General features: G+C 36.2%; 3 protein-coding genes across 4 annotated transcripts; all 3 read left to right on the forward strand.

Annotated features, from left to right (window-relative positions):
• Positions 1 to 4,148: 4,148 nt before the first annotated feature.
• LOC115998258 (heat shock factor protein HSF30-like) lies at positions 4,149 to 6,715 on the forward strand. 2 transcript variants are annotated; one of them, XM_031237779.1, is made up of 3 exons: positions 4,149 to 4,792; positions 5,130 to 5,912; positions 6,291 to 6,715. In XM_031237779.1, exons 1-3 carry the CDS (start codon positions 4,427 to 4,429, stop codon positions 6,294 to 6,296), a joined length of 1,155 nt encoding a protein of 384 aa, XP_031093639.1. In that variant the 5' UTR covers positions 4,149 to 4,426; the 3' UTR covers positions 6,297 to 6,715. The 2 variants fall into 2 exon arrangements, with proteins under 2 accessions (XP_031093639.1, XP_031093640.1); XM_031237780.1 differs by having other exon boundaries at positions 4,491 to 4,792; positions 5,138 to 5,912.
• A 4,215-nt stretch (positions 6,716 to 10,930) lies between these two features.
• LOC115998488 (THO complex subunit 6) lies at positions 10,931 to 14,771 on the forward strand. Its single transcript, XM_031238072.1, has 13 exons — positions 10,931 to 11,230; positions 11,354 to 11,385; positions 11,472 to 11,576; positions 11,932 to 12,002; positions 12,203 to 12,248; positions 12,518 to 12,578; positions 12,896 to 12,949; positions 13,163 to 13,243; positions 13,354 to 13,393; positions 13,513 to 13,625; positions 13,713 to 13,823; positions 13,966 to 14,082; positions 14,202 to 14,771. The coding sequence occupies exons 1-13, from the start codon at positions 11,039 to 11,041 to the stop codon at positions 14,301 to 14,303; spliced, it is 1,125 nt and encodes a 374-aa protein (XP_031093932.1). The 5' UTR covers positions 10,931 to 11,038; the 3' UTR covers positions 14,304 to 14,771.
• A 2,641-nt stretch (positions 14,772 to 17,412) lies between these two features.
• LOC115998169 (diacylglycerol O-acyltransferase 1A-like) lies at positions 17,413 to 25,090 on the forward strand. The gene is made up of 17 exons (XM_031237660.1): positions 17,413 to 17,668; positions 17,777 to 18,230; positions 19,901 to 19,981; positions 20,191 to 20,264; positions 20,352 to 20,427; positions 20,588 to 20,655; positions 22,448 to 22,571; positions 22,870 to 22,953; positions 23,065 to 23,166; positions 23,250 to 23,386; positions 23,498 to 23,579; positions 23,695 to 23,715; positions 23,957 to 24,019; positions 24,112 to 24,159; positions 24,252 to 24,314; positions 24,407 to 24,460; positions 24,751 to 25,090. Exons 2-17 carry the CDS (start codon positions 17,820 to 17,822, stop codon positions 24,856 to 24,858), a joined length of 1,596 nt encoding a protein of 531 aa, XP_031093520.1. The 5' UTR covers positions 17,413 to 17,668; positions 17,777 to 17,819; the 3' UTR covers positions 24,859 to 25,090.
• Positions 25,091 to 25,523: the final 433 nt, after the last annotated feature.

Consider the following 25,523-nt stretch of genomic DNA (forward strand, 5'->3'; position numbering starts at 1 on the left):
TTTTTTTTTTTTTTTTTTTTTTTTTTTGAAATAATGGCTAATGTCCTATTTTCTTCTTTTATGGTGACATGTCATTATTTTCATACAAAAATAAAAATAAAATGCTGACAATTTTTAAAATATTCATATTTTCATGATAATATTGGTTAATTTTTTAATAGTTTATATCAAATTAAAAATAATAAGTTTTTGTAATTTTGTATCAATTATTTAGAAGCTTAGTTTGAAATTATTATTTGTTATATAAAACAAATATCTATAATTCATTATTTATTTATTTATTTCCATGGTCAACATTAACAAATATAATATCTCATCCTTTTTAGATATTGAAAAAACTAAATACGGAATTTGTTTTAGAAATTTGGTATTCATTATTAAAAGGAAAAAATTAAAACTTTAGGCATGATGACCTTACAAAGTTACAAGATATAGAATTAGCAAAAGATGAAGTTTCTTGAAATTATGCTAAAATTGTAGCTTCAAGGTAGAATCATTAGGCGCAAGTGTCAAATTGGCCATCAATGCAATTAGGTCACTAAATTTAAAAAAAAAATTACAATTACTTTCTCAACTTATTGAAGCACAAAGAATCAATACCGCTTCCACTGAAATCGAACCCACAACCTCCCATCTGGGAGTGCAACCTTGGTGCCACTAGACTACAAGGTCTTGACTAAAAAACTACAATTGAGTCCCTAAACTAACTCATTTCATTATATTAGTCCAATTTGCAAGTTTCTATTTTCTAACAAGTTATCACAATTTTAATTTTTTAAAAATAAATTTTAAAAAATAATTATTAACTTTAGAAAAAAAAACAACAACGACAACAACATATTTGTCTCTGGTCGAAGATGAAGCTATTCGTCTCCATGGGCTGGAGACGATGAGCTTTGTCCCCAGCCAAAGACGAAGAGCTTCGTCGCCGACCATGGAGGCGAAGAGTCTCTTCGTCCCTGGTCGACTCTTCGTCTCCATGGTAGAGCTATTTTTTTTAATTAAATAATTATTTTTAAAAATATTTTAAATTTGTGGTAACGTATTAGAAACCTGCAAATTAGACTAATTGAATGAAATTAGTTAGTTTAGAAACTCAATTGTAATTTTTTAAAGCTCAGTAACCTAATTGCATTATTGTGTGTAATTCGATGACCTATTTGACTCTTATTCCATCATCATTATAATATAAATGAGACAAGTTAAATGTACAATAGTTTGCTCTTTGGTAACATATGCAATAGAGTAAATGTACATCTACTCTTCAACTCATGTATAGTATGCAACAAATGACAAATGCTTAAATTGACAGCAAGTTTATCATCACTACTAATATTTTTGCTGATATTGTGAAAAAATCAATATGCTTCTCATAGATGTATAAATATCATATGTGTTATAGAAATGAAGAGAACCATTTGGTACTAAGGAAAGATAGATGAACTTTAATGTATGTAGATTTTATTTTTCTCTTTATATTATATTTAATAGAGTAATAAGATTATAGTGATTAACGCAATATAATTAAATCGCTCTAAACTAATCACAACGTTCTTACACTACTCTTATATGTCCAATTGAAATAATATATCGCTCGAATCACAAATTATGTAAATAACTTTTTAGTAAATATTATAAATTGTCTCAACAGTTTTAATCGTTCTCTCAAATAAATCCAACCACGAAGAAAATGTTGATCGTGAGCAAAACGAAGTGCTCAATCTAGATACATAGAGCTCATCACTTTGTTGATACATGGCAACCCATCCAACAACTTGGTTGCGACTTTGGGCAGGTGAGTCAACACGCAATACTTTGTGTTCTATTTTTTTGTTGTTTCTATTTTTGAATTTAAGAATGGGTGAAGCGGTTAACCGTCCGGCCGGTATGGTTTGGGAAGTTGGGGACAACAACTGTTTATATCCATGCCTGCCAAGTGTGATTTTGTGAAGCAATGCCACATATAGCCTTTGGGTGCAGATCAAAGCTGAGAGACCATTATCATATCCTTCTCAAATGAGATAGACTTCAACTTCCCCCCTCCCCTCCCCCTCTCTATATATGATATATCTATGGAAAACACCATAATATTAGATTAATACATATAATTATGTATTTATATGATTATATGGCATAATATTGACATCATATTAATTGATATATTAAAGAAAATAAACAAATAAAAAATAATTAGTTTGACAAATGAATGATAAGTATATGACTGATAAAATGAGACACCTGAAATAATAATCAAGGGATAAAAAAGTCTTTTCTCCCCTTTTTCTTTTCCTTCCCCGTTGAATTGCAATTCATATGGGAAAGTGAATGTATTGCAATTCCACAGAATGAGAGAATTGCAATTTCCTTCTAACCAACACGGTAATTCTATTGCCAAAAAAAAAATTTACAATTGAATTGCATACACTCCATAAGAGCTTATTCATTTCTTTTTTTTTTCTTTTTTTTTTGTATTAATGTTACAAGAATAATTTTTTCGTAACATTTACCTTGTGATAAAAATAAGAACTTGCATACTTAGTTTATTCGGATGCCTTGTCTCCCTATTTAATATTTATACAATTATAAGTGGGTTTGTTGCCTAATTACAAACTAATAGGAAGAATGTGTATGAATCACTTGATATGTACGTAAGATTCTTGTTGTGTTGGCTACTCATCTACTTGACACGTTTTCAAAGTAGACATATTTCGTGACCTTTTGGTATTGAAGTTATTTTTCGATAGACTTACTAAGCTAATTTTTTTTTTTTTCACGTGTTGATTATATAGTTGTTGAGTTTAATACAACTACCGTAACCCCAACAACCATTACTATAAAAGGATATAATTTTATTTATTGGCATAAAATCATAGTATAAAAAATTGTTGAATATAATGCGTGCGTAGCAAGTGACATATACAATTGTACATTAACGATGATGCCAATACGATGGAGAGCGTAAAAATTTGGAGTGGCTCCCATGGGCGCCCCTTATATAGTATATATGATTATATGTATTCCCTTTTTATGATATGATCTGCGATAGTGGCAGTGGGCACGTAGCAGCAGCTCTTTTTCCATAAGCAACACCACCTTTGATCGACAAGCCTCCCCCACAATCCACGTAGCTTTTGCAGATGATTTGACGTCCCAAATCTTGTACTCGGGACACATGTCAAACTGCTACACTGTCCACTAAATAGATTTTCTCCGGATAAATACCAATTTTATGTTCAACTGTATCTTTTTCGTCTCCTTCAACTTTCCTTTTGTGATGTTGAGACAATTGAAACTCCTAAGTATTACATGAGAATACAATTTTTATAATCTAATTAATAAAAAATTTCAACATTTTCAAAAAATAAATAAAAAATAAAAAATTTCAACAAAATAAACTAGTTTAGTTACTAATCAGCTCAAATTGAAAAAGTTAATAGATTATTTTCATTGAAAATTAAATAATTTTGAAAGTTTATGAGTAATAAGCCAATAGCTTTTTTGTAACTCTGGAGTTACTGAAAAGTCAATTCCAGCTAGTTAGAGATTGTTGAGAAGAGATTTGCACCTTATCTCTCAAAAATATGACAACAATAAAAATAAATAAATTTGTACATTCACTACGAATTATGAATTTTGACGAAGCGTTTGATGGTAACAAGTAATATCACAGCTAAGTAAGGTTGACAGGTGATGAGAGGAAGAATTGTTGGGCGGAACCCCAACAGTAGATGACTAGGCACAAATTATATTGTGGACCATGGTTCACAATGCATTGTAGACCGCAGTCACGGCTGATACTACAGTTGTGTTGGACTGATGCTGTAGTTGTATTGAAAGGGAATTGTAGTATCCGTTCAACACTACTACAGTATTAGCTATGGTGCATGGTCTACGGAATAACGACTGATAACTAGGGGAGCTATAAATTTTGAGGTAATGCTAAATAATTCATTCTAACCTTAACTAACTTGGTTAATGTTGTTCCCGATTTCAACTTGTTTTGTTGGGGGTGGAAATGTGGTGTGGGTCAAAATGGGATTTGGCAAGAGTTGAGGGAGTGGATGAAGTGTGAGGATGAGAACTACAAATGGCAACATTCAAGCAAACGGTCCATTCCACATTTCTTTTCCTCATTTAGCCATCTGCTTCACCGTCACCGCCCTCAATCTCTCCCTGCGCCCCCACAACCTTAAATACCACCCTCCACGAAACCACCACAGTAACTATACTACTATACACAAACCCCCAAACTCCCTCCATCCCCTGCAAATACCGTATATATATATATACACACACCCTTCAACCCAGACTTTTCCTTTCAAGGTCGCTCTTTTAAGTTTGATGCCTTGAAAACTCGCAGATTTCGCACCAACCCATTTCAAGAAACCCGAAACCACGTAAAGGGTCCGGTTTGTTTTCCCCAAAAATGGAGGTACAAGTACAGCATATGATGTCCGATGAAGGCATTGCCGTGAAAGAAGAGCCGATGGTGTTTCTGGTTGAAGATGACGGCTTGGGCATTCCCGGTGTGATCGGCGGCGGCGGAGATGGAGAGATGATGATGGGCTCGGTTCCTCGGCCGTTGGAAGGGCTGAGGGAGATCGGGCCGCCGCCGTTCTTGAAGAAGACGTATGACATGGTGGACGATCCCAACACTGACCCTGTTATATCATGGACTCCTACTAGGGCTAGCTTCGTTGTCTGGGACCCTCACAGGCTTTCCACTGATGTCCTCCCTAAATACTTCAAGCACAACAATTTCTCCAGCTTCATTCGCCAGCTCAACACATATGTAAGCACTCCATCCAAACTTTGATACCTCGAATTTTGTACTCAAACTATCCATCTCAACCATGGTATTCAGATTGATACCTCGAATTTTGCACTTGAACTAGTTCACGAACTTTGATACTTCGAATTTTGTACTCAAACCAGCCATTTCAACAATGGTATCTGGTATCTCAACATGTCTGATTTAGATTATCAGATTGGTACTTCAAATTTTGTACTTGAACTAGTTATCTGTACTGCTCTGATACCAATTTGTTCTGGTTAATCTCAACTTGTGGCTGTTGAATTTTGATTTTCTTTGTACGTGATTGGGGTTTTTTGTTGTTAAATTGGTTTAGCGGTTCAGGAAAATTGATTCAGATAGATGGGAGTTTGCGAACGAAGGGTTCCAGAAGGGGAAGAGGCATTTGCTGAAGAGCATCAAGAGGAGGAAGCATCAACATCATCATCATCATCCCCAGGCGATGCAGCAGCCAGGAATGGGGCATAAATGGGTGGATTCCTGCAACGAGGCGCAGGCGGAGCTTTGCAAGCTGAGGAACGATCAGAACCTGTTGAAAATGGAGATCATGAGGCTGAAGCAACAGCAGGAGACCACCGACAATCATCTCGCCATGGTTAGGGAGAGATTGGAGAGCACGGAGAGCAGGCACAAGTATATTGTGTTCTTCGTTGTGAAGGCGTTTAGGAATCCGTTTTTTATCCAGCACTTGACGGAGAAGATGAGGCAGAGGACCGCGATTAATGGCGGCGGCGGTAGGGTTGCGAAGAAGAGGAGATTGGTTGCGCCGGAGAGCAGCACTAATGCTGCGGCGGCGGTGGATGGGAAGAATCTCAGAGGACAGGAAGAGCTGGTGATGCTTCACTCGGAAATCCAGACGCTTTTCTCTTCCGATGATTCTAGTAGCCCTGTCCAGGATCAGAAGGTTAAGACTCCGGCCGCTGCGGCTAACAGCCCGGAGATGAACTCTGAGAACTTCATCTTGTGGGAGAAGCTTGTGGAGGATGATATGATTTACGAGAACGAAACGGAAGCGGAAACCGCCAAACACCAATCCGCCATTGTTCACGAGCTGGAGGATTTGATTGCCAGGCCTCCGGAATGGGGATACTTAACACCAGTATGAACTCTTTTTATTTTTATTTTATTTTTATTATTTTTTTAAGAGGGAAAACCGTTGTACTACCCGAGCCCTTAGCTACTCTAGGCCTCGAGGGCCTATTAGGCCACCTCACCTACTCGAGGGCCTAGGTTAATAGGCTGCTTCAGTTACTCGAGGGCCCTGCTGATTTACCCATAAGGGCAAATCAGTATAGCCCCTTCATTGTGACTAATAGGCCGCTTCACTTACACGACGTTCCTTTAAGTTGTCCATAGTGTATTTTAGTTGGGATTCGAACTTATAACCTTCTGGTTACAAGTCAATAGTGTGATGACTGGTTTCACATTAGTTTGGTACGAGAATTGAGCTAATAATTCTCTGAATGTTTTTCTGCAGAACTGAGAATAGTTCACTTCAGGGAAGAAAATCTGCAGACATGCAGCCGGGCTGCAACAAATACTGATCAAGAATGGTGATGGCGGTTAGATAATCATGTCTGATCTGTTGATGTTTATTGCGTTTTTCTTGTTGTCTAGTTTGTATCCACCATGTAAATATTTAGGGTGGATAGAAGAATATATATATATATATATATATATAGTTTGGTAGGTTGGTAGTTTTTGGTATACAGAGAGCATCTACCCTTAGATTATAGCATGTATACTAAAGTTTCTCTTTCTGCTTTGCTGCTTTGTAAGATACAAGTTTAAGGTTTCCCAGCACCCATGAGATGTACACATCCTGGCTGCTTTACGATGTTTGCTAGTCTTTAGTATCAAATACTGTAAGAATTGTGTAAATGTTAAAATCTTTTATGCTTAGGGATGTCCATTACAAATTTTGAGTATTTATTTATTTTCTAAGTTTTTAAATTCTACCAATAACGATTAGTTAAAAGTCTGGTATATAAGTTTGGTGGCACGAAGTGGTTCTCCTAAATGGAAGGTTAGTTCGAGTTCCAGTGAGAAAGTCTGGTATACAAGTCTGGTGGCATGAAGTGGTTCTTTTGGTATATAAGTTTGGTGGCACGAAGTGGTTCTCCTAAATGGAAGGTTAGTTCGAGTTCCAGTGAGAAAGTATGGTATACAAGTCTGGTGGCATGAAGTGGTTCTCCTAAATGGAAGGTTAGTTCGAGTTTCAGTGAGGACGGTATTAACTCCTTGTGTTTAGGTTGAAGTAATAGTTATGAACAAATATTACATTCTAACATAGTAGTAATTGGTTCAAATTAAGAAACTCAATAAGCTCTTCTAATTAAGAGTGAGATTATTAAGTTGATCGTAGTGAAAAATTATTAATTTAATAATTCGATCAATTTAGCATTTTAGCTGGTTGTTTTAATAAAAACTTATCTTGAATGATAGGATACTTCAATTATGATGACATGACTAAAGTTTGGTGCTACCCAAGTTTTTATTGGATAGACGAAGCTGTTGATACTTTGATTAGTGAAATTGTGTGATGGCAAATTGGCGAAGTGTGGTTTAGTCAGCACACTAGAACGTTCATGCAAAAGACAAGTGCATAATTGGGCGGATTAGAACCACAAATCTTTTTGTCATGATAATGATGTCTTTAAATGGTGGGCGGAGCTATGAGTTTTAGCCTAAAATGTGATGACTAAAATCAGTAATAATATAGACTATGGAGTGTTGTTTACCAAAAGAAGTTGCCGACAATCTACAATCTAAATCACATAATGAATTTTAAAGTCATGTATCTTTGTAGCTTTGGATATATCTAATATTAAATGTGTATTTGACAAATATAATCAAAATTAATAACTTGATTTAGTGTAATGTTGACCTAAAAAGTGAGTAGGCCTAAAGAACTTGGGAAAAGGATCAAATAAACCCTCAAACATTACCCAAAAGTGTAATTAAGCCCTCGAAGATTTAAAAAGTTCAATTAAACACACGAACTTATCATTTTGGATCATTTAAACCCATATGACTGGTTGTTCTAGGTGAACAACCGGTCATAAATTTTTCCGGCCAAGATTTCGGCAGCCGGAAATCATCCCCAACCAACCAACAACCAAAACAGTAGCTAGTAAAGTTGCAACTGTCTTCATCTCTCGTCCACCTAACACACAACAAAGTTCAAGCATAAAACTAAAGTCACTGCACATAGATCAAAGGATGAAGAAGGGAAGATTCGACAGTGGAATACGAAACGAAGAATCAATAATGGCTAAGTCTCTATGGAATTGAGACCGAAACAATTATTGCAATTAGAAGATCGATTCATGGAATCCAATAAACACATCTGACAATAGCGAGTATAGGATTCGTCTCTCTTACCTCAATTCTTGCCCGATGCGAGATGAGCCGGAATCGAGACCACTTCCCCGCCCGACGATGTTCCGGAAATAGGCGTACGACACACAATTTAGTAAATCTACAAATCTAGAATCCTACACAGCGGAGAAGACGAATCGAACCACTGATGCCGTGTGTTCGTCTTTGTCTTCTCCACTTGGAGAAGACGACCGGCCATTGGTTGGGGATGATTTCCGGCCGCTGGCTGCCGAAATCTTGGCCGGAAAAATTATGACCGGTTGTTCACCTAGAACAACCGGTCATATGGGTTTGAATGACCCAAAATGATAAGTTCGTGTGTTTAATTGATCTTTTTGAATCTTCGAGGGCTTAATTGTACTTTTGGATAATGTTTGAGGGCTTATTTGACCCTTTTCCCAAAGGACTTCAAGCCTTGAAGTTCGGTTGAGAAACATAGTTTGAGAAGTAAAATAGTCTCAAAGTTGTTACTAAAGGAGACATTGATTAGGTTTTTAGATATTACAAATTACATATTTGGTCATTAGTGATGATAAATTAGGTTGGAGGACCACATGACCACTCATCCTGTAAGTCAAGCACGCTTAATCACGGAGTTTTTTGTCTATCTGATTGTCATATTCTATTTAAAATCAATTGGTGATAAGTAAGTAGGCGTTATCCAGTTAGCCACATCCCTCAATGGTAAGCTACAGAGCGAATTCCCGAATTGTGCAAGGGCTGAACTTAACCAACTTGGTCGACGCTCAACAATTCACTCTCTCAGCACCTGCCAAACTTTTGATTACAAAGCCCGGTAACATGCTTGACTCAGTCCTTAGCCTTTGTGCCCACTAATCCCCTCCTAGAACTGGACTTGGTTCGACATACGCCCGCATCCCATATGAGACTGGACTCGGCTACCGCTTCGCCATCAATTCAAACCTATGACCTCAACTATGATACCAATTGTTGGATCTCAGCACTGCAATATACTTACATCATAGTGGGTCACCCATCCTGTAAATCAAACACTCTGATAGGGAATATCCCTTTCGTATGTACAACCGTATATTTGCTCGATATGTATTGTGTGTTCCCCGAGGAGCATTTCCTGACCGGAATTGACCTCATATAGGTCTAACCCCACCTGAGTTGAGGATGAGTTTTCTCCCGCTCAGGGTCGCTTTATCGTTTTGTAACATAACATAAGCTCGGTCTCGACCTCAACGCTCGGACCGGATTTCCTAAACCGAACACCATTACGCTAGAAGACAAGATCCTTATGCCTATCGCCTTGCCCGATCCCACCAAGAATGGACTTGTTAGGAATCAACACCCACATGTACTTATTAGAAGGGCCGCCGACCACACCAGTGCATGTGGGACACGTTGCGAGCATGCCGAACGCCCGACATGTGCTCCCTCCTAACCCTTCGGAAACCTCCGACCCACTGCCACTCATTCCCGAGCCCACATACTTCAATCAATACCTATATCTAGTCGTATAACTTAGTGTAGTTACCACATCACACGCTTAACTATGGAGTTCTTTAGCTATCTGGTTGTCATATCCTACTTACAACCAATTAGCGATAAGTATGTGGACATTAACGATTTAACCACGTCCTTTAATGGTAAGTTACATCACCACATCTCGAATCGAGCAGGGGTTGAACTCGGCCAACCTGGTTAACGCCCAACAATGACATTGTTTTAAAAGTTGTAAGACCAAATGTTACAATGTTTTAAAAGTCGTATGACCAAATGTGGAAAAAAATAGTCGGAAACCAAATGTAAAACTGGTCAAATAATCGTGAAACCAAAAGTGGATAAAGTTCTTTGAAAATAAGTTCACCATACATATCTTATAATGAGGTATAAGACCTAATCTAAACTATGTAAACTCATAATCAATTAATTTATTAAGAGCATTCTTAGTAGTAGGTTTTTTTAAGTAGTTTTTGTAAGTGTGATTAGGAAAGAGAAAATGTGATAGAGGAAAAAATAAAACAAATATGATTTTTCTTTAAAAAAAAAATTAGAAAAACAAACTGTCAGGCGCACCACAACTTCGTTGGTTTCTTGGCTTTTCTGTCAATGCATTACTGTTCCAAAACCCTTCTCCTGAAGTGATTCATATTTCACTCTCTCTCCTGCTATGTTGGCACTCTTTATGACATAAATCAAATAAAAATCCCTAATAGGGTGCTCTAAGTGATCAATATAAGCTCATTGTCATATTTCACTCTCTCTCCTGCTATGTTGGCACTCTTTATGACATAAATCAAATAAAAATTCCTAATAGGGTGCTCTAAGTGATCAATATAAGCTCATTGGTAGAATATCTACTAGGTGTCTTGGTGACATTATTTTCGTACTCAATCCAGTTAATAATATAAACAAGGGTCTTAGAGAGTTAGAGAATATAAATCGTGAAATTTATCTCAATAACGATAATTAAAACTTGTATATTTACTGAGTCACTACACGCACACTTAACATCTCGACCAGTGAATTATACTCGGATAAATTTTTAATATTGATATCTTTACATGCTAACATACAATTTCATGTAAAAAAAAAAAGTTAACCAACTCTACTTCATTTGCTTCTTCTATCTTACTTTTATTGTAAGCATTTAACAAATCAAACTTGAAAACTGAACAAACCAAACTAGAACTCTAGAAGGACTATTTCGAAAAGAATTCAATCTGCAAATTGCTACAAAAATTAGGGGTCATAGGAAAAAGGAAATACCACGAGAACGACGTCGCATAACGAATCGTGCCCTTCATCACTCTGGTTGAAACGATCAAGAGCCTGCCTGGCTTGCGGAGCTCACTTTCACACTGAAACCCGACAATGGTGATGGACTGTATGAACTGGGACGAAGACTCATACAAAGAGTCCATTATACGGGAGAGAGAAACCCAATGCAGAACCGTATTCCGAACCGCTTTCGCCCCGAACCCGAATGGCAACTCCACGCCCGACATCCTCTTTGCCGCGACGAGCGACGGCTCCATCGCCTCATACTCCATCTCTTCCCTCCTGGTGAGCAATAAATTTATCGAATTCATTAATCTCAACGTCATTTTTATTCCTTTTTGTTTTCGATTTAAGTTATATACTTATTTTTTTAAAATCTTAATTTTTGTCTGTTTTTTCCTGTGTTAGGGTTTAAATTATGACAATGTCGGAGCTCGGAAGTAAGTTTATGCATGTAATTGCTTTTAATTTTATATATTTTTTCGATTTTTTTCGGCTGATTATGAATATGGTGATTTTGGCGTAGGTTGTTAGCGCCACTTGCAGAACCTAATTGGTGGGTTAAAGGGCATGAGGGGCCTGCCTATGATGTTAGTTTTTACGGCAATGGCGAAGATTCAATATTGTTAAGGTAATGCCCAAAGCTCACATTTTTGGTATTATTGAGCTCCAATTTTAAATGCAAGATCTTGGCAAGAATTGCCTTTTAGCCTTAGTTTTCTAGAGTAGCTTTATCTCAATTATAATAATGTTTGAAACATTCTAGGCACTTTAAAATGCATATGGATTTTATGTGCTAATGCTCTGTATGAGAATTACATATCTGTGATTGAAGTGTTAATCCTTATGATACATGGACACGTACATGTTTTATGCTAGTAAAGAAAGAGGTTATTGTCTCATTTAACATGTTCCTGGTCCCTCTAAACTTTCTGTGTTTTCTGGCGTGTCTTGTAATACTTCCAATTTCCATAAATATTATGCAGTTGTGGTGATGATGGTCGAATTCGGGGATGGAAATTGGAAGAAATTTCTGAATCAAACAAATGTACTCAAGGTAAATTGACTTTTAGGGTGTTATATTTATCTGTTTTTTGAACTTTTATAGCTAGTTATCCTCCATTCTTTCCTAAGATCTGATTATTAGAACTGGTACTTGACTTGGTGAAGCAAAGCCAGTACTTGTGAGCTGTTGGTATGTACTTGGTTGGTACATCAAATGCAAAACTCACTAACGTTTTGATTATTTTTTTGCAGGAGGCAATTCAATGCCTGTACTTGATTTGGTGAATCCTCAGCATAGGTTAGTTACTCTAAAACAGTAAAACTTGAAAGTCATATATTTTAAGGAATATATAAGAATACCGATTTCTGACCATTATGGCATCTGTGCTTGTATATAATTTCACTTTTGCACGTACCAATTCATACACCCACTGCATATGTGCTTTTCTTGACGCTAGTATGTAACTATAAGTTCAAAAGCTCATTATCTATGGCTGTATTCCTACAAGTTTCTTTGGTGAAATTATCTACCTTTGTTTGTGCTTATATCTTTTACTCATATCTCAGAGGTCCATGGGGTGCACTTTCTCCAATCCCGGAGAACAATGCTATTGCTGTTAATGCTCAGGTTTGTAGTCCTTCTATTATACATTTCTGAACACTTGAGTCTAGGTTGGTTCTGTGAAACAAGTAGTTCTATGTTCAACAATGACATGGCTGTGCCATCCTTATGGCATTTGTTTCGAAGGGCTTCTTAGCCTCTACTGCAAAGTGTAAGGACTTATTTTCTTGCTAGAACATAATCAGTTATTGTAAAAGTGACTTGACTTCTCGTGTATGGAATGCCACAGCCATGTCCTAAGCATTTAAACATAACAGGTTGATAACCCTATGAGTTATTCTCCAGTAATTGATTTGGCCATGTTTGTCTCTCCTTATTCACAGAGTGGATCCATATTTGCTGCTGCTGGTGATTCATGTGCATATTGCTGGGATGTGGTATGTATCTGCTCAAGGTGACTGGCAAACTGTATATGTTTTATAAGAACGTTTATAGTCTCAGTAATTTTTGGATGGCCTACCGCCTATGCAATCTCTTATTTATTTATTTATTATTGTTATTATTATTTTGTATTTCTTCCCTTCCGTACCCTTCCCCTATGTTTTCTCCTCTTATATATTCTTACCATTCTGATTTGTTACGACTCCCAGGAGAAAAGTGAAATTAAAATGGTCTTCAAGGGGCATTCAGACTATCTCCATTGTATTGTTGCACGCAATTCTCATGATCAGGTGACAGGCAAACTGTATAGGTTTTCTTTATTGGGACTGTGTTTGGCATACCAACCATGCACTTAGCTTAGTAGTTAATTTGACACACTATCACTTTTTTGTTTTTTCAGATAATAACTGGTTCAGAAGATGGAACAGCACGAATATGGGGTAAACCTTTAGCATCATAAGTTCATAACTTAATTGCAGCATAGACAGGCTGACATGCTGTTAAGACAATTATTGTTTCTCCTCTGATATGTGTAACTGCATGTACTTTCTGAGCATAGATTGCAAAAGTGGAAAGTGTGTACAAATAATTGATCAAAGGAAGGACAAGAAGTTGAAAGGATCTTTTCCATACATTAGTTGTATTGCTCTAGATGCAAGTGAGAACTGGCTGGTAAGACTTTCTATTCTTAACTTTTTTGTTTGTGTAGTGGTAACTTCTGTCAATAATGACACACCATGATTTCTCCGACTTTAATAGGCTTGTGGAAGTGGACGGTCTTTATCACTCTGGAACCTTCCTGCCTGTGATTGCATATCAAGGATCGCAACATGTTCTGCTACTCAAGACGTTTTATTTGATGACCATCAAGTTAGTATACTTAATTTTTTTATTTTATTTGTTGAAGAGCTACCGCAAAGGAATCTTTGTTCTCCCTTTCTTCAAGTTAGCATGCACTTATTATTAGCTGTCTAGATGTTCTCTTTTGCTGAAGGATTTGATTATTTCTCAGATTTTGGCGGTAGGATCAGAACCTACACTCAGCCGGTTCAATATGAGTGGGGAGATTATTTCGCAGATTCATTGCGCTCCTGAGTCCGCATTTTCTATTTCATTACATCCATCTGGGGTAAATTTTAGTACCTTCATGCCCGTAGGCCTCGCCATATAATCATTCTTGAGAAGCATAAGAAGCTCCACTAATGGTTACTCGCTTAATCACACGAGCCCTTTCTTCATCACTTCCAGGTTACAGCTGTGGCTGGATATGGGGCATTAGTAGATGTCATTTCACAGTATGGAAGCCATTTATGCACATTCCGGTGCAAGGGCTTATCGATGGATCAATGAAGCCAGTTCAGTTTCCTCTTATTGTCCGTAAAAGCCCCGTTGCTGCTGACATGGCACTCCTTATGTGGCGTCCAGATCATGGTTTTGACGCTGTTAAAATATCTTTGGCTTTGCCCACAACCAAACCTTGTGGGATCCCTTCCCTCCGGCACCGGATTGTGACCCAAATTTGATCGGAAAGAAAGCGTGTAGAGTCTGTTTCCAGTCAATTCCTCAAAGAGATCTGGGATTTGTTAAAGTTATTTTTTGTTTCTCAAGAAAAGTTGTAGCCTAAATCCTTTGATGCTTTATTTGGGAACTTTCTTTTTCTTGTGCGTACGAATGAAAGTACATTCCCACATCGCTTTCACAACAACGTTAACCAGAAGGCTGGTATGCGATGAATTTTATATTTATGACCAGCGTGATGTTATATGTATTAATCTGCTAACTTTTTAACAGAATACAAAAATAATTAATTGGCTTTTATTAGGTTTAATTTGTCTGATGTCTCTAGTCGTTATTAGGTTAACGACATGTTTAATCTGTTAAAATTATGGAGACACGTTTACATAAATCCATATGTGGCATGTTAATGACCTGACTCTATTTGTTTTAATTAAGGTTTATTGTGTTAATTTTGTTTAATTATCATGTGTTGTGCTCGTGTTACGCGTTAAGTTTAACTAGTCATGTTTGCATTTAGTCTTAATGTATGTATTGTCATTTTCATGTCAATCTATTAATATGAATTGCCACCTTTAGTTATATTTTCTAAATAATTTGTTTCAAATATCATTGTATATAACATTATAATGTTATAATTTAACCATAAAATTGATTCATCTTACCCTAAGTTAGTTAAATGAAATTAATATATACTTATAAGATTTTTAAAATAATAGTTTAAGTATACACGACAATTCATGTAAACATATTATTTGATATGTTGATACGATAACACTAAACACAAACACAAACTCTATGTGGTGGGTTTGGTCGATAAAATGTTGATAAGTATTGAACTTGTAAACGTTTTATACAATAATGATTTTTCATTTACTCAGTCACCCTTTTTAGAGCTAGAGTAGCTTTTAGTGTATTCAAATGAAAAACTTTTTTGTTCATAAATGAACTAATATAATATACGGGAGTAATAATTACTTGATTACAAAAAATAATGATACCCTTAAATGGAAGAGGAATATTCTCTTAGCATTTTATGCTTCTCTAAATGCAATAATATACTTTCTAATATTAGTTAAGTGCTATATAATATTTTCCCATCATATCAATTCCATCTAATTATTATGCAAAGAATGAAATGGTACGTACGTAGTTTTTAAGGAAATCCCCTTTATTGGTTCGATGTGCTGTTTATGATTCGAGATTCAATAAAGTTTCATTTTTTTTTTCAAAATAAAAATAAAAATTTGTTAGTAGCGTTAAAAGTTCACAATTTTTTATTTTTTATTTTTAGATTTCTTTAGCGATGATGCATCACACACCGATATATTCGTGTCAGACTGTCAAGTAGAACTTCAAAGGATGACAAAGTCCTGAGACCACTTATTAAGTTGAAAATCATGCATCTCATCCACACCCTATGAGTTAAAGTTCACAATTTATGTATATAACAACATTCTCTAATTCACTTGAAAAATTAGTTATGTTAACATTTCATGTTTAACTGTGTTTAAACTTAATGAGCAACGTTTATAAACAAGTTTTAACATGTATTGTAATATTACAGTGATAACTGTTTTGTGTACATATTTACTATAAGCGCAGCATCACTATGATAATAATGCAAAAACAGTGATCATACTGTCAGATACACATACATACCATACATACATACAAAAAATAAAAAATTAAAAAAAAAAATCTAGACCCATCACAATTATAAACTTTATCAAGTGAAATCATTAAATTCGTTTTAAATGGCGGGCTCACATAATTTCCATTATCATTTTTAAATTATTAAAAAGAAAATTTTGTTTGTATTCCATTCTGTTGTAATTGCCACTAATGCTTCTCGGTTTCATTCAACTTTGCGTCAGCACTTTATTCTTTTGCTTTTATTTGTTTGCCTTTTTTTTTAATTGAAAAATAAAAACGCAATTGCAAAATAATTTCCATATAGATAATTTTGAAGGTGTTAAGTGATAAAGTTTGCAATTACTGTTAATTGTCAATTTGAATAATATAAAAATTAAATTAACTAATTCAATAATCAATCAATAGTATTTGAAATAATCAATTATTCAAAACATTAAACGATTTCTTTTGCCCCACATTCATTATTAAAAAGCAAAAGTAATTGCCACCGAACGTGAGTAGTTTGGTGGAGCGTTGAAAAGTTATTTGTCGTTAAATGATTATCGTATATTGATGCTGATTGTCCGTTTTTTTATTAATTGTAAAGCTTTTACATTGAAAGATGACGTAGTAATACTAATAACAAGTATGTTCAAATTATTCACACCAAGATAATAATAATTCATTGAATATAATTGAAAGTTATGAACTCTCATGGTAGCATAGTAGGAAAACAATAAGACATTAGTTCAATCTTGTGAATCGAGTTGAATACCGTGGCAATGGTTACGACTCATGAAGTGTGGATAAATCATGTCTGTCCATCATGTTATTTTTGATAGCTTATAATTGAAGAATGAGTAAAATTTCTTTTAAAGAAAATTGTAGACAAATAAGTCATATATTATTTAATTAATTGCGTGATACTTTTGCACTAATCTTATAATAAATAAATGTACAATTTCAAATATTATAATTATTTATAATTTTTTTATTATCTAAATATATAATAAAATTTTTTATCCATGCATTGGATAATTGGACAATTATTTACTCGAATTCAAGTAAGGGTAACTTTAGAAAACACAATCGATCCAACTCATTTCATCAGTTCATTGTTATAATTTATATAATTGTATATCGATTAAAATATTATAAAAAATTAATTCCGTGCAACGCATGTGCAAAAATATTAGTATTACTAATATTAGTAATATATACTAATATTAGTATATTAATAGTAGGGATTAATTTATTAAGAAGCGGCAAAATAGTAGGCCTAGTCCTAGAACTATGAGATGATTATATGAGTTCGTAGTTCGTAAACAGTGCACCTACTTGCCTGTCACAAACTTCCAAATTCCTTCCATCTTCGAACTTCAAACTCTGATAAAGCAAAGCGCTTTGTCACTACCTCCACCGCGCTTGCTTAGCGTGACTACGTAGCGTCTTCTTTCTCCGTGTATATATATATATATTGGCGGCGTATCTTTCCTTTTCTAGAAGTGGAGAGACGAAAATTGAGAGAAATTCAGGAATTGAGCTTGCGAATTCGGCGAATTCAGGTCGCTTCTCATTTTTCTCTATTTCTCTGTTGCATGGAAGTAATTTGAATTTCTGTTTCGGTTTCTAGGGAATTCTCTCAGTTTCTGTGGAATTTTTGTTTTGTTCAGGAGTTTAGCAAGTGTTTTTTGTGAGCTCGGTATTGAGGTGGCGATGGCGATCAATGAGACTCCGCTGGAGAGTTCCGGAGTAGGGCAGGGGAGTGGAGGTGAGGTTGGGGATAGTGGTAGTGAGAGTAGCAATGTGAGGAACTGTGATTTAATTCAGAAGCTGCGGAGGAGACGGGGGTTGGAGGCGGCGGCGGATGCGGTTGTGGTGGACGGCGACGCGAAGTCGGCGGCGGCGGAGGATAAGAGTGAGATCAGAAGCGTCGGTGGAGGAATGGAGTCGGTGGGTGAATCGGGGAACAAATTCAGTGATGGGAATGATCAAAATGGTGGTAATGGCGGTGGGAGCAGAGAAGCGGATGATGGAATGTCGTTTAAGGTTTCGTATAGGGCGTCGTCACCTGCTCACCGCCGAATTAAGGAGAGTCCTCTAAGCTCCGACGCCATTTTCAGACAGGTATACATTGTTCAACTAGCTATATGGACGGACCTCTATAATTTTTTATTTTTTTTTTCCCCTTTCCTGAACATGTGTGCAAATACCATGAGTTCTATTGTGTATTGGTTCTTCAAAATATTTCTTCAATTTGGACTCCTTTACTGTAGTTAAATCTACTAGTTTTTGGATGAGTTCGATTATGTGTTGGTTCCAAAATATTTCTTTCAATTTGGACTCTTTTACTGTAGTTAAACCTGCTAGTTTTGAAAGGAATTACACTGTGGTTGGACCTTAAAATTCCTGGCTTTTACCACATAGGGGAAAAGAAATAAAGATTGGAGCTTGAGCTTTAATGAATTATTCCCTGTAGTTTAAGTTAGTGGTCTTAGCCTGTCAGCTTTCAGTAGGAGATTTTGTGAAGTCTTTGGTGGCTATTTTAGCTTGCCTTTTCTTTCTTTCAGTTAGTTGTCTTAGCCAGTTAGCTTTCAGTAGGAAATTTTGTGAAGTTTTTGGTGGCTATTTTAGCTTGCCTTTTCTTTCTTTGAGTTAGTGGTCTTAGCCAGTCAGCTTTCAGTGGGAGGTTTTGTGAAGTTTTTGGTGGCTATTTTAGCTTGCAGTTTCTTTCTTTAGTTAAGTGTCTGTATGCATAAGTTAAATTTCTTACCAGGGTTCCAGAGAGAAAAAAGGCAAACTTGTGAAGCTTAGATCCTCTAAGATTGAAACTGCAGTGTAATTAAGCAAGTGCAGTGGCTCAAGTGATGTTTTAGTGCATGGTCAAGTTGGGTGAGAAATTTTCTTTTTGGAAAGAATTGTAGGGACTTGATGTGTTGCATGCTAGGGTTGCTTACTTTCTTACTTGGACAGACTAGAATGCACTCCCTTGCTATGTAATACCCACATGTGATTCATAAGAATGAAAAAAAAATATTATTACTGGTTGAGGAAAAAGCACATGATATTTGTGATCTTGATTTACTCATTTACCATAAATGTCCTTAACATACTTTAAATTATGTGATCTTTAGTGCAAAATCATAAATTTGTTGTCTTTCTGGGCACGTACAACACACCACTTTGTATTACGTGATTTGGCCATTAAGTGACCCTGAGTAACTAAAACCAATTGAATGTAAGTTAAAAGGGCCAGAAGGACAAACTCAAGCATAAAGTCATAGATTGAGATTCTGCACTATTGTCGGACTTCTTTTGACTCAACTCTATGTAGTGTTTGTTCACTTGTTAATGATTCTTTTGACTCAAATTCCATGAATTTCACCTATTCCCAAGCCACTTAAGATACTGGTTAAAAAAATGAAGGCACTTTATGACAGGATGATCTTATGAGTCTGACATAAGCCAAGAAGTCAGTGGCCAAGTTGAGTTTAATCCTTTGTGAATGATAGTCTCCCTGTAAACAGAAATGTTCTCAGGAACAGTAAAAGATAGACTTCTGCAAACGCATTTGTGAAGGAGGCCATTTTAACTTTGGGTGTGAACATTTGTGGTCAATTGGAAATTATAGAACTCACTATCTCTGATATTTTGATTGCTTTAGTACAAATCATCCCCAAAGTGCTTTGCAATAGAATAATCTAAACTAATAGGTCTTTATTTGTGCGTTATGGAAAGCATTTTACATTGCTTCAAGTACATTTGTAATTTTAACAACTGTTTGCAACTTATAACAGAGCCATGCAGGTCTCTTCAATCTCTGTATAGTTGTGCTTGTTGCTGTAAACAGCAGGCTGATTATTGAAAATCTGATGAAGGTTTGTTTCTTTTTATGAATTTTCCTTTTTGATTTGTATATGTAAACATCATAAATGTAATACCAAATACATCATCCTCATGAAACTTAATTGTTTCATTTCACATATAAATTAACTACTTCAGTTTTATCTCAGCAATATAAGATATAATCTTTGAGAAACTTTACATACTTGACTGGCTGATGACAAACTTATGACTACTATTGCAGTATGGGCTGTTAATAAGGATGGGCTTTTGGTTTAGTTCGAAATCCTTAATGGATTGGCCAGTTCTAATGTGCTGGTAATTTATCTAAAACCTTCTGCTTGGAGTTCTTACTGTGTTTCTAGCATGCTTTTCTGATCTCTATGGCTTATGTTTGAGTTGCAGCCTCAGTCTGCCAATTTTTCCAATCACTGCTTTTCTTGTTGAGAAGCTTGTCCAAAAGAAGCGTATAATTGACCCAGTAAGTTAGATCTTTTTCCTTATGGAATTCTTATGTATTGTTTTTTGTTGGGAAGTGCTTCATATGTAGTGAGGAGGTGACCAGTTGATGCTTAAAAGTACATACTTATTGAAAACCTTGTGTAATACTTTCTTGTTCTAATACCACTGTAATGTTGCAGGTTGCAGTCGTTTTACACATGATGATTACAACTGCTGCCATTGTCTATCCAGTTCTTGTCATTCTATGGTTCGTTTTTGTTAAAGTATAGTGTATAAACTATTAATAGTGTATAAACTATTAGTAGCGGAATCCTTATATTAAGGCTAGTGGAGCACTAGCATGTATTAGGGCAGGATTTAGGGAGTCTTGTCTCTCCCTCTCTCCTATATATGTGTATCAGTTTATGCAGTGAAGAACAAACAGAAAACACAGAAATATATTAGCTTTTCTCCCCATTTTAGTTTCTTAACATGGTATCAGAGCCTACTGGGCATTGATCGGAGCAAAGAGGCGACGCCGCCGGAGGAAGCGAAGCGGCGAACGGAGCCTTCACGCGCCACCGCTGACCGGAGCTCCGGCGACCAAGCGCCGGCGCGTGGGGGCGCGTGAGGCCGTTTCCGGCAAGGTTTCCGGCAGAAATTTGTCTTGTTCGTCTCGTTTTAGTGAGCCCATTCCATCATGATGTCACTGCTGCCCGTCTTCAGTAGCTTTTGCGATTTTGTCCCCCTCTTTCTCTCACTTTCGGTGCAGCAGAACAGCTACAGCAACGGAGACCTTTTGACCTCCATCTTTTCCGGCGAAGGCAGCTGCGGCGAGCAGTCGTGGCCAGCGAAGATTTCCGGCAGTGGTTGGTGATGAGCACCGACCGCTATTGTTGAAGATGATGAAGTAATGGTGTTGTTGATGTTGGAAGTGTTATGAGGAGGGAGGATCTCTTTGCAGTAGGTTTGTTGGGCAGCAGGTTTTGGGTATTGTGTGTTTTGGTTTTATTTTGATGGTGGAATGAAGGGGAATAATTGGGCAGTAGATTGTGTTGTTTAGTTTGTTTTAATTTAATTTGGTATTAAGTTTAGTTTATGTGATGTTTGGGTCATGGGATTCATCTCATATTTATAGTCATGCTATGGTGTGAGTGGGAGGTGCGTTGTGGTGTTTAATTGGGATGGTGGCATTCCTTCATTAGAGAAGAGAAGTAGCATCAGCTTTGATAGCCGAATGATAGTAGGCTTTGTGGTCAAGTTGACAGCTTTGGTAGCCGAATGAGAGTATGCTTTGCGGTTAACACCTTTAGTGGCCGAATGAGAGTAGGCTTTGTGGTCAACTAGAATTGAAATCTTTGGTGACAGGAGGATCCATTTGAAGGACCATCCGATTGCATCACAACAGTAAGGTTTTTAGCAGTAAACCTAAGGCAGTACAGCTTGTTCATTCTGAAGAAACAGGGGTGCTGCAGGATGGACAGCACGGTTGTCAGGAGAGGTGCGGACCTGGCATATGCCCGTGGCATTATGAAATGTCGGCGGATGAAGAAGAATGGTTCAGGATGAACCAGTTTTTGTGCCAGAATGAACAAGTAGTTTGCGACTTGGGTATTGGTCTCTAGATGTAATGTCCTATGACTCATGCAAGATATTTGTAACAAGCTGCAGCATGATTGATATCTATGCTCCAGCTTGAGGGGGAGTGTTAAAGTATAGTGTATAAACTATTAATAGTGTATAAACTATTAGTAGCGGAATCCTTATATTAAGGCTAGTGGAGCACTAGCATGTATTAGGGCAGGATTTAGGGAGTCTTGTCTCTCCCTCTCTCCTATATATGTGTATCAGTTTATGCAGTGAAGAACAAACAGAAAACACAGAAATATATTAGCTTTTCTCCCCATTTTAGTTTCTTAACAGTTTTCTACTTGTGAAGTTCTAATCTCTACCTCCTCTAGGAGAGGTTTCATTGAGCTATTGATGATGAGATTCTGATACAAAGGTGTGGAAGGAGTGCGTATGAGTTTAATGAGTTTCTTCATTTTGGAATTGTCCAGGTGTGATCCTGCAATTACATCGGGTGTCACGTTGATGCTTTTTGCTTGCACCATGTTGTTAAAACTGATTTCTTATGCTCATACAAACTATGATATGAGAGCACTGTCAAAGTCCCATCATAAGGTAATGCGTGAACTCTCCTTTCCAGCTAATTATATATCATGGTAGTTTGCATTTAATGTCCATCTTCCTTTTTTCGGCAAGGCTGGAATGCTTCACTTTAATGCATCATATTTTTTGGATCAATAAAACTGTTGATTTTTGTTCACTGGGCATAATGTTGTGGCAAGGGATTCAGAGATGTACTCAAAAATCATTCTATATAATTAAGCATGTTCTGCAGTTCATTCCACTTATTCAGTATGTTTTTTGGCAAATTTTATCAGCACTTACCATATTTTAAGCTTTCATACTTTTTTAGGGTGAATCGAACATGGATTATACTTATGAGGTTAGCTTCAAGAGCTTATTATACTTCATGGCTGCTCCAACGTTATGTTATCAGGTGATACCATAATAGTGTTGCATCTATATCTTTTCTGGACATTCAGTTTTCTTGTTCGTGTTTGAGATTTTCTGATCTACTGTTTCCATATTGGTGTATTGTTATTTGCAGTTGAGCTATCCTCGTAATGCATGCATTCGTAAGCGTTGGGTGGCAAGTCTCCTAGTCAAGTTTATAATATTTGCAGGTTTGATGGGATTTATCATAGAACAGGTGATTTTCAATTCCCCTTCAAGAATGATATTTTGTCCTACTAAAGAGTTTTGCTGATTTCTTTTTTTGGTCATCATGTGCAGTATATCAACCCAATTGTGCGAAATTCACAACACCCTTTGAAAGGAAATCTTTTATATGCCATAGAGAGGGTCTTGAAGCTTTCGGTTCCTAACTTATATGTCTGGCTCTGCATGTTCTACTGCTTCTTTCATCTTTGGTATGACCTATTCTTGGTAGCATATAACGATCCTTTGTTTTTCGTTTGATCTTTCGATGTTTTTTATGATCAAATTGATCTGATCATCTTACACGTGCTACTATGATGCAGGCTAAATATACTTGCAGAGCTACTGCGTTTTGGTGATCGTGAATTTTACAAAGATTGGTGGAATGCCAGAACGATTGATGAGGTGAGTCTTGCGTGTACACTTTCATCTTATGTATTTAATAGTTGTCATTTCACGAGTGGTTAGAAGCCTGATCGATTCTTTTATTTTATTGCACTCGCTTGGCTGCTGTAATCAGTACTGGAGAATGTGGAATATGGTACGTTTTCTTTTTGCATAAAATTTATTTCCTACGACTAAATTTGGAATCACCTTGCTTAGTCCAATAAATTGATTTGCAAGTGATTTTCTTTCTTACTTTCGGGCTCTAAAACATTTGCTTTCGATGAGAATTGCAACGTACCTCCATCTGACTCTAACAAAGGGATCAGAGAGCTAGCTCGTACTAAGTTGTTCAGTTCATTATTAATTTGAGTTTCTTTCGATTTTGATGATGGCAGCCTGTTCATAAGTGGATGGTTCGACATGTATACTTTCCTTGCTTAAGAATTGGCATACCAAAGGTAAATCTTTTCTAAATTCTGAATCAATTTGAAATATAAGATATAGATCATCTCTGTTTAATATTCACTTGTTTGGTGCAACCTTCGTGCAGGGGGTGGCAATTTTGATTGTCTTTTTCATATCTGCTGCTTTCCATGAGGTATGGTTGCTTCCTTTTTGCATATATCTCAGCTTCTGAGTCAATTTATTTGGCGTTAACATGACATAGAAACGTTTGTTTACCTGCTGCAGCTCTGTATTGCGGTTCCATGTCATATGTTCAAATGTTGGGCATTCATTGGAATCATGTTTCAGGTGAGTCTTTCAGTATCAAAAAATCATTCTACCCTTAAAAAATCATATTGTGCAAGTGTGAGTGATAAATTGTAATATCTTCTACTCTTCAGGTTCCCTTAGTCATACTGACGAATTTGCTCCAAAACAAATTCAGAAGCCCTATGGTATGTATTTTCAACCAGATTTTCTGAGCCTTTTGAAATTTTTTATTAGACGTTTTGCTGCTGTTATGTAGTATCATAGCATAAATACACAAGTCTATCATATCATAGCATGCATAAATATTTGGCAATAGCCAGTATGATGATGTTCAATCTTCGTGCAACTGTTGTGCACATATAACTTCTTTTTTTTTTAAAAAAAAATAAATTATAAATTATTTGTTGAATTCTTGAGAAGTATATATATAAGATGAGGTGATTAAATTGATAGTGTATGTGTATGTGTATGTCAGGTGGGGAATATGATATTCTGGAGCTTTTTTAGCATATTCGGTCAGCCCATGTGTGTGCTTCTGTATTACCATGACATGATGAACCGAAAGCTAAATGACCAGGGTTAACCTCTCTTTTCTCTTTCTGTAAAAACAAAAAGAAAAAGAAAAAAAAATGTAAAGTTTTTTTTTTGGCCCTGTGGGGTTTGTTTTATAATATATAGTTCTATCGTCTGTAGTATATCTTTGCACAATGTGTATGTGCGGGTTCTGTGCAGCTCTGAGTTTAGAGTTATGAGTTTAGTATAATGTAATAGACAATGAAATATGTTTCTCATCTTCCTCCTTTTTGTTTTTTTCATTCCTAATTTTTTAATTTTTTCTTCTATTACTTCACTTCTCATATGCTTTTGCACTTTTTTTTTATTTTTTTTTATAACAGTATGTTGAGTGTTATTTATTCGTATTATAATCTCTCTGAGTTGCGCACGACGCGAAGAAATAAAATCCAAACGTGTTTATGTGATTAAACATGTTTGTATTTTCATTCACTCTGGATACAGTGAGAGAATTTTAGGGCATCGTAGTTCATGACTTCAATATTCTTCGAAATGACATTAGACCTCTACTCATAATTTAATGGGCATCGTAGTTCCTCTTAATTTAACTTTCTCATTGTGTCTAAAAATAAAAAATCACTTCTTAACTTGGTTAGTTGATTTGTCAGTCCAATCAAGTGATTTTTTAATTATCCAGTTAGTCAAGCATGATGCATCAAGTCGGAAAATATTTTA

This window comes from Ipomoea triloba, chromosome 12 (assembly GCF_003576645.1).
Source record: "Ipomoea triloba cultivar NCNSP0323 chromosome 12, ASM357664v1".
Lineage (NCBI taxonomy): Eukaryota > Viridiplantae > Streptophyta > Magnoliopsida > Solanales > Convolvulaceae > Ipomoea > Ipomoea triloba.

What these genes read in the sequence shown, in the direction of transcription:
- LOC115998258 (XM_031237779.1), top strand. Translation starts at nt 4,427, where the DNA reads ATGGAGGTACAAGTACAGCATATGATGTCCGATGAAGGCATTGCCGTG. An exon ending in TTCGCCAGCTCAACACATAT is followed by an intron (nt 4,793 to 5,129) that starts GTAAGCACTCCA and finishes AAATTGGTTTAG; the next exon opens with CGGTTCAGGAAAATTGATTC.
- LOC115998488 (XM_031238072.1), top strand. Translation starts at nt 11,039, where the DNA reads ATGGTGATGGACTGTATGAACTGGGACGAAGACTCATACAAAGAGTCC. An exon ending in TTGGTGAATCCTCAGCATAG is followed by an intron (nt 12,249 to 12,517) that starts GTTAGTTACTCT and finishes CTCATATCTCAG; the next exon opens with AGGTCCATGGGGTGCACTTT. An exon ending in TTTTATTTGATGACCATCAA is followed by an intron (nt 13,824 to 13,965) that starts GTTAGTATACTT and finishes ATTATTTCTCAG; the next exon opens with ATTTTGGCGGTAGGATCAGA.
- LOC115998169 (XM_031237660.1), top strand. Translation starts at nt 17,820, where the DNA reads ATGGCGATCAATGAGACTCCGCTGGAGAGTTCCGGAGTAGGGCAGGGG. An exon ending in CTCCAACGTTATGTTATCAG is followed by an intron (nt 22,954 to 23,064) that starts GTGATACCATAA and finishes TGTTATTTGCAG; the next exon opens with TTGAGCTATCCTCGTAATGC. An exon ending in ACTGGAGAATGTGGAATATG is followed by an intron (nt 23,716 to 23,956) that starts GTACGTTTTCTT and finishes TGATGATGGCAG; the next exon opens with CCTGTTCATAAGTGGATGGT.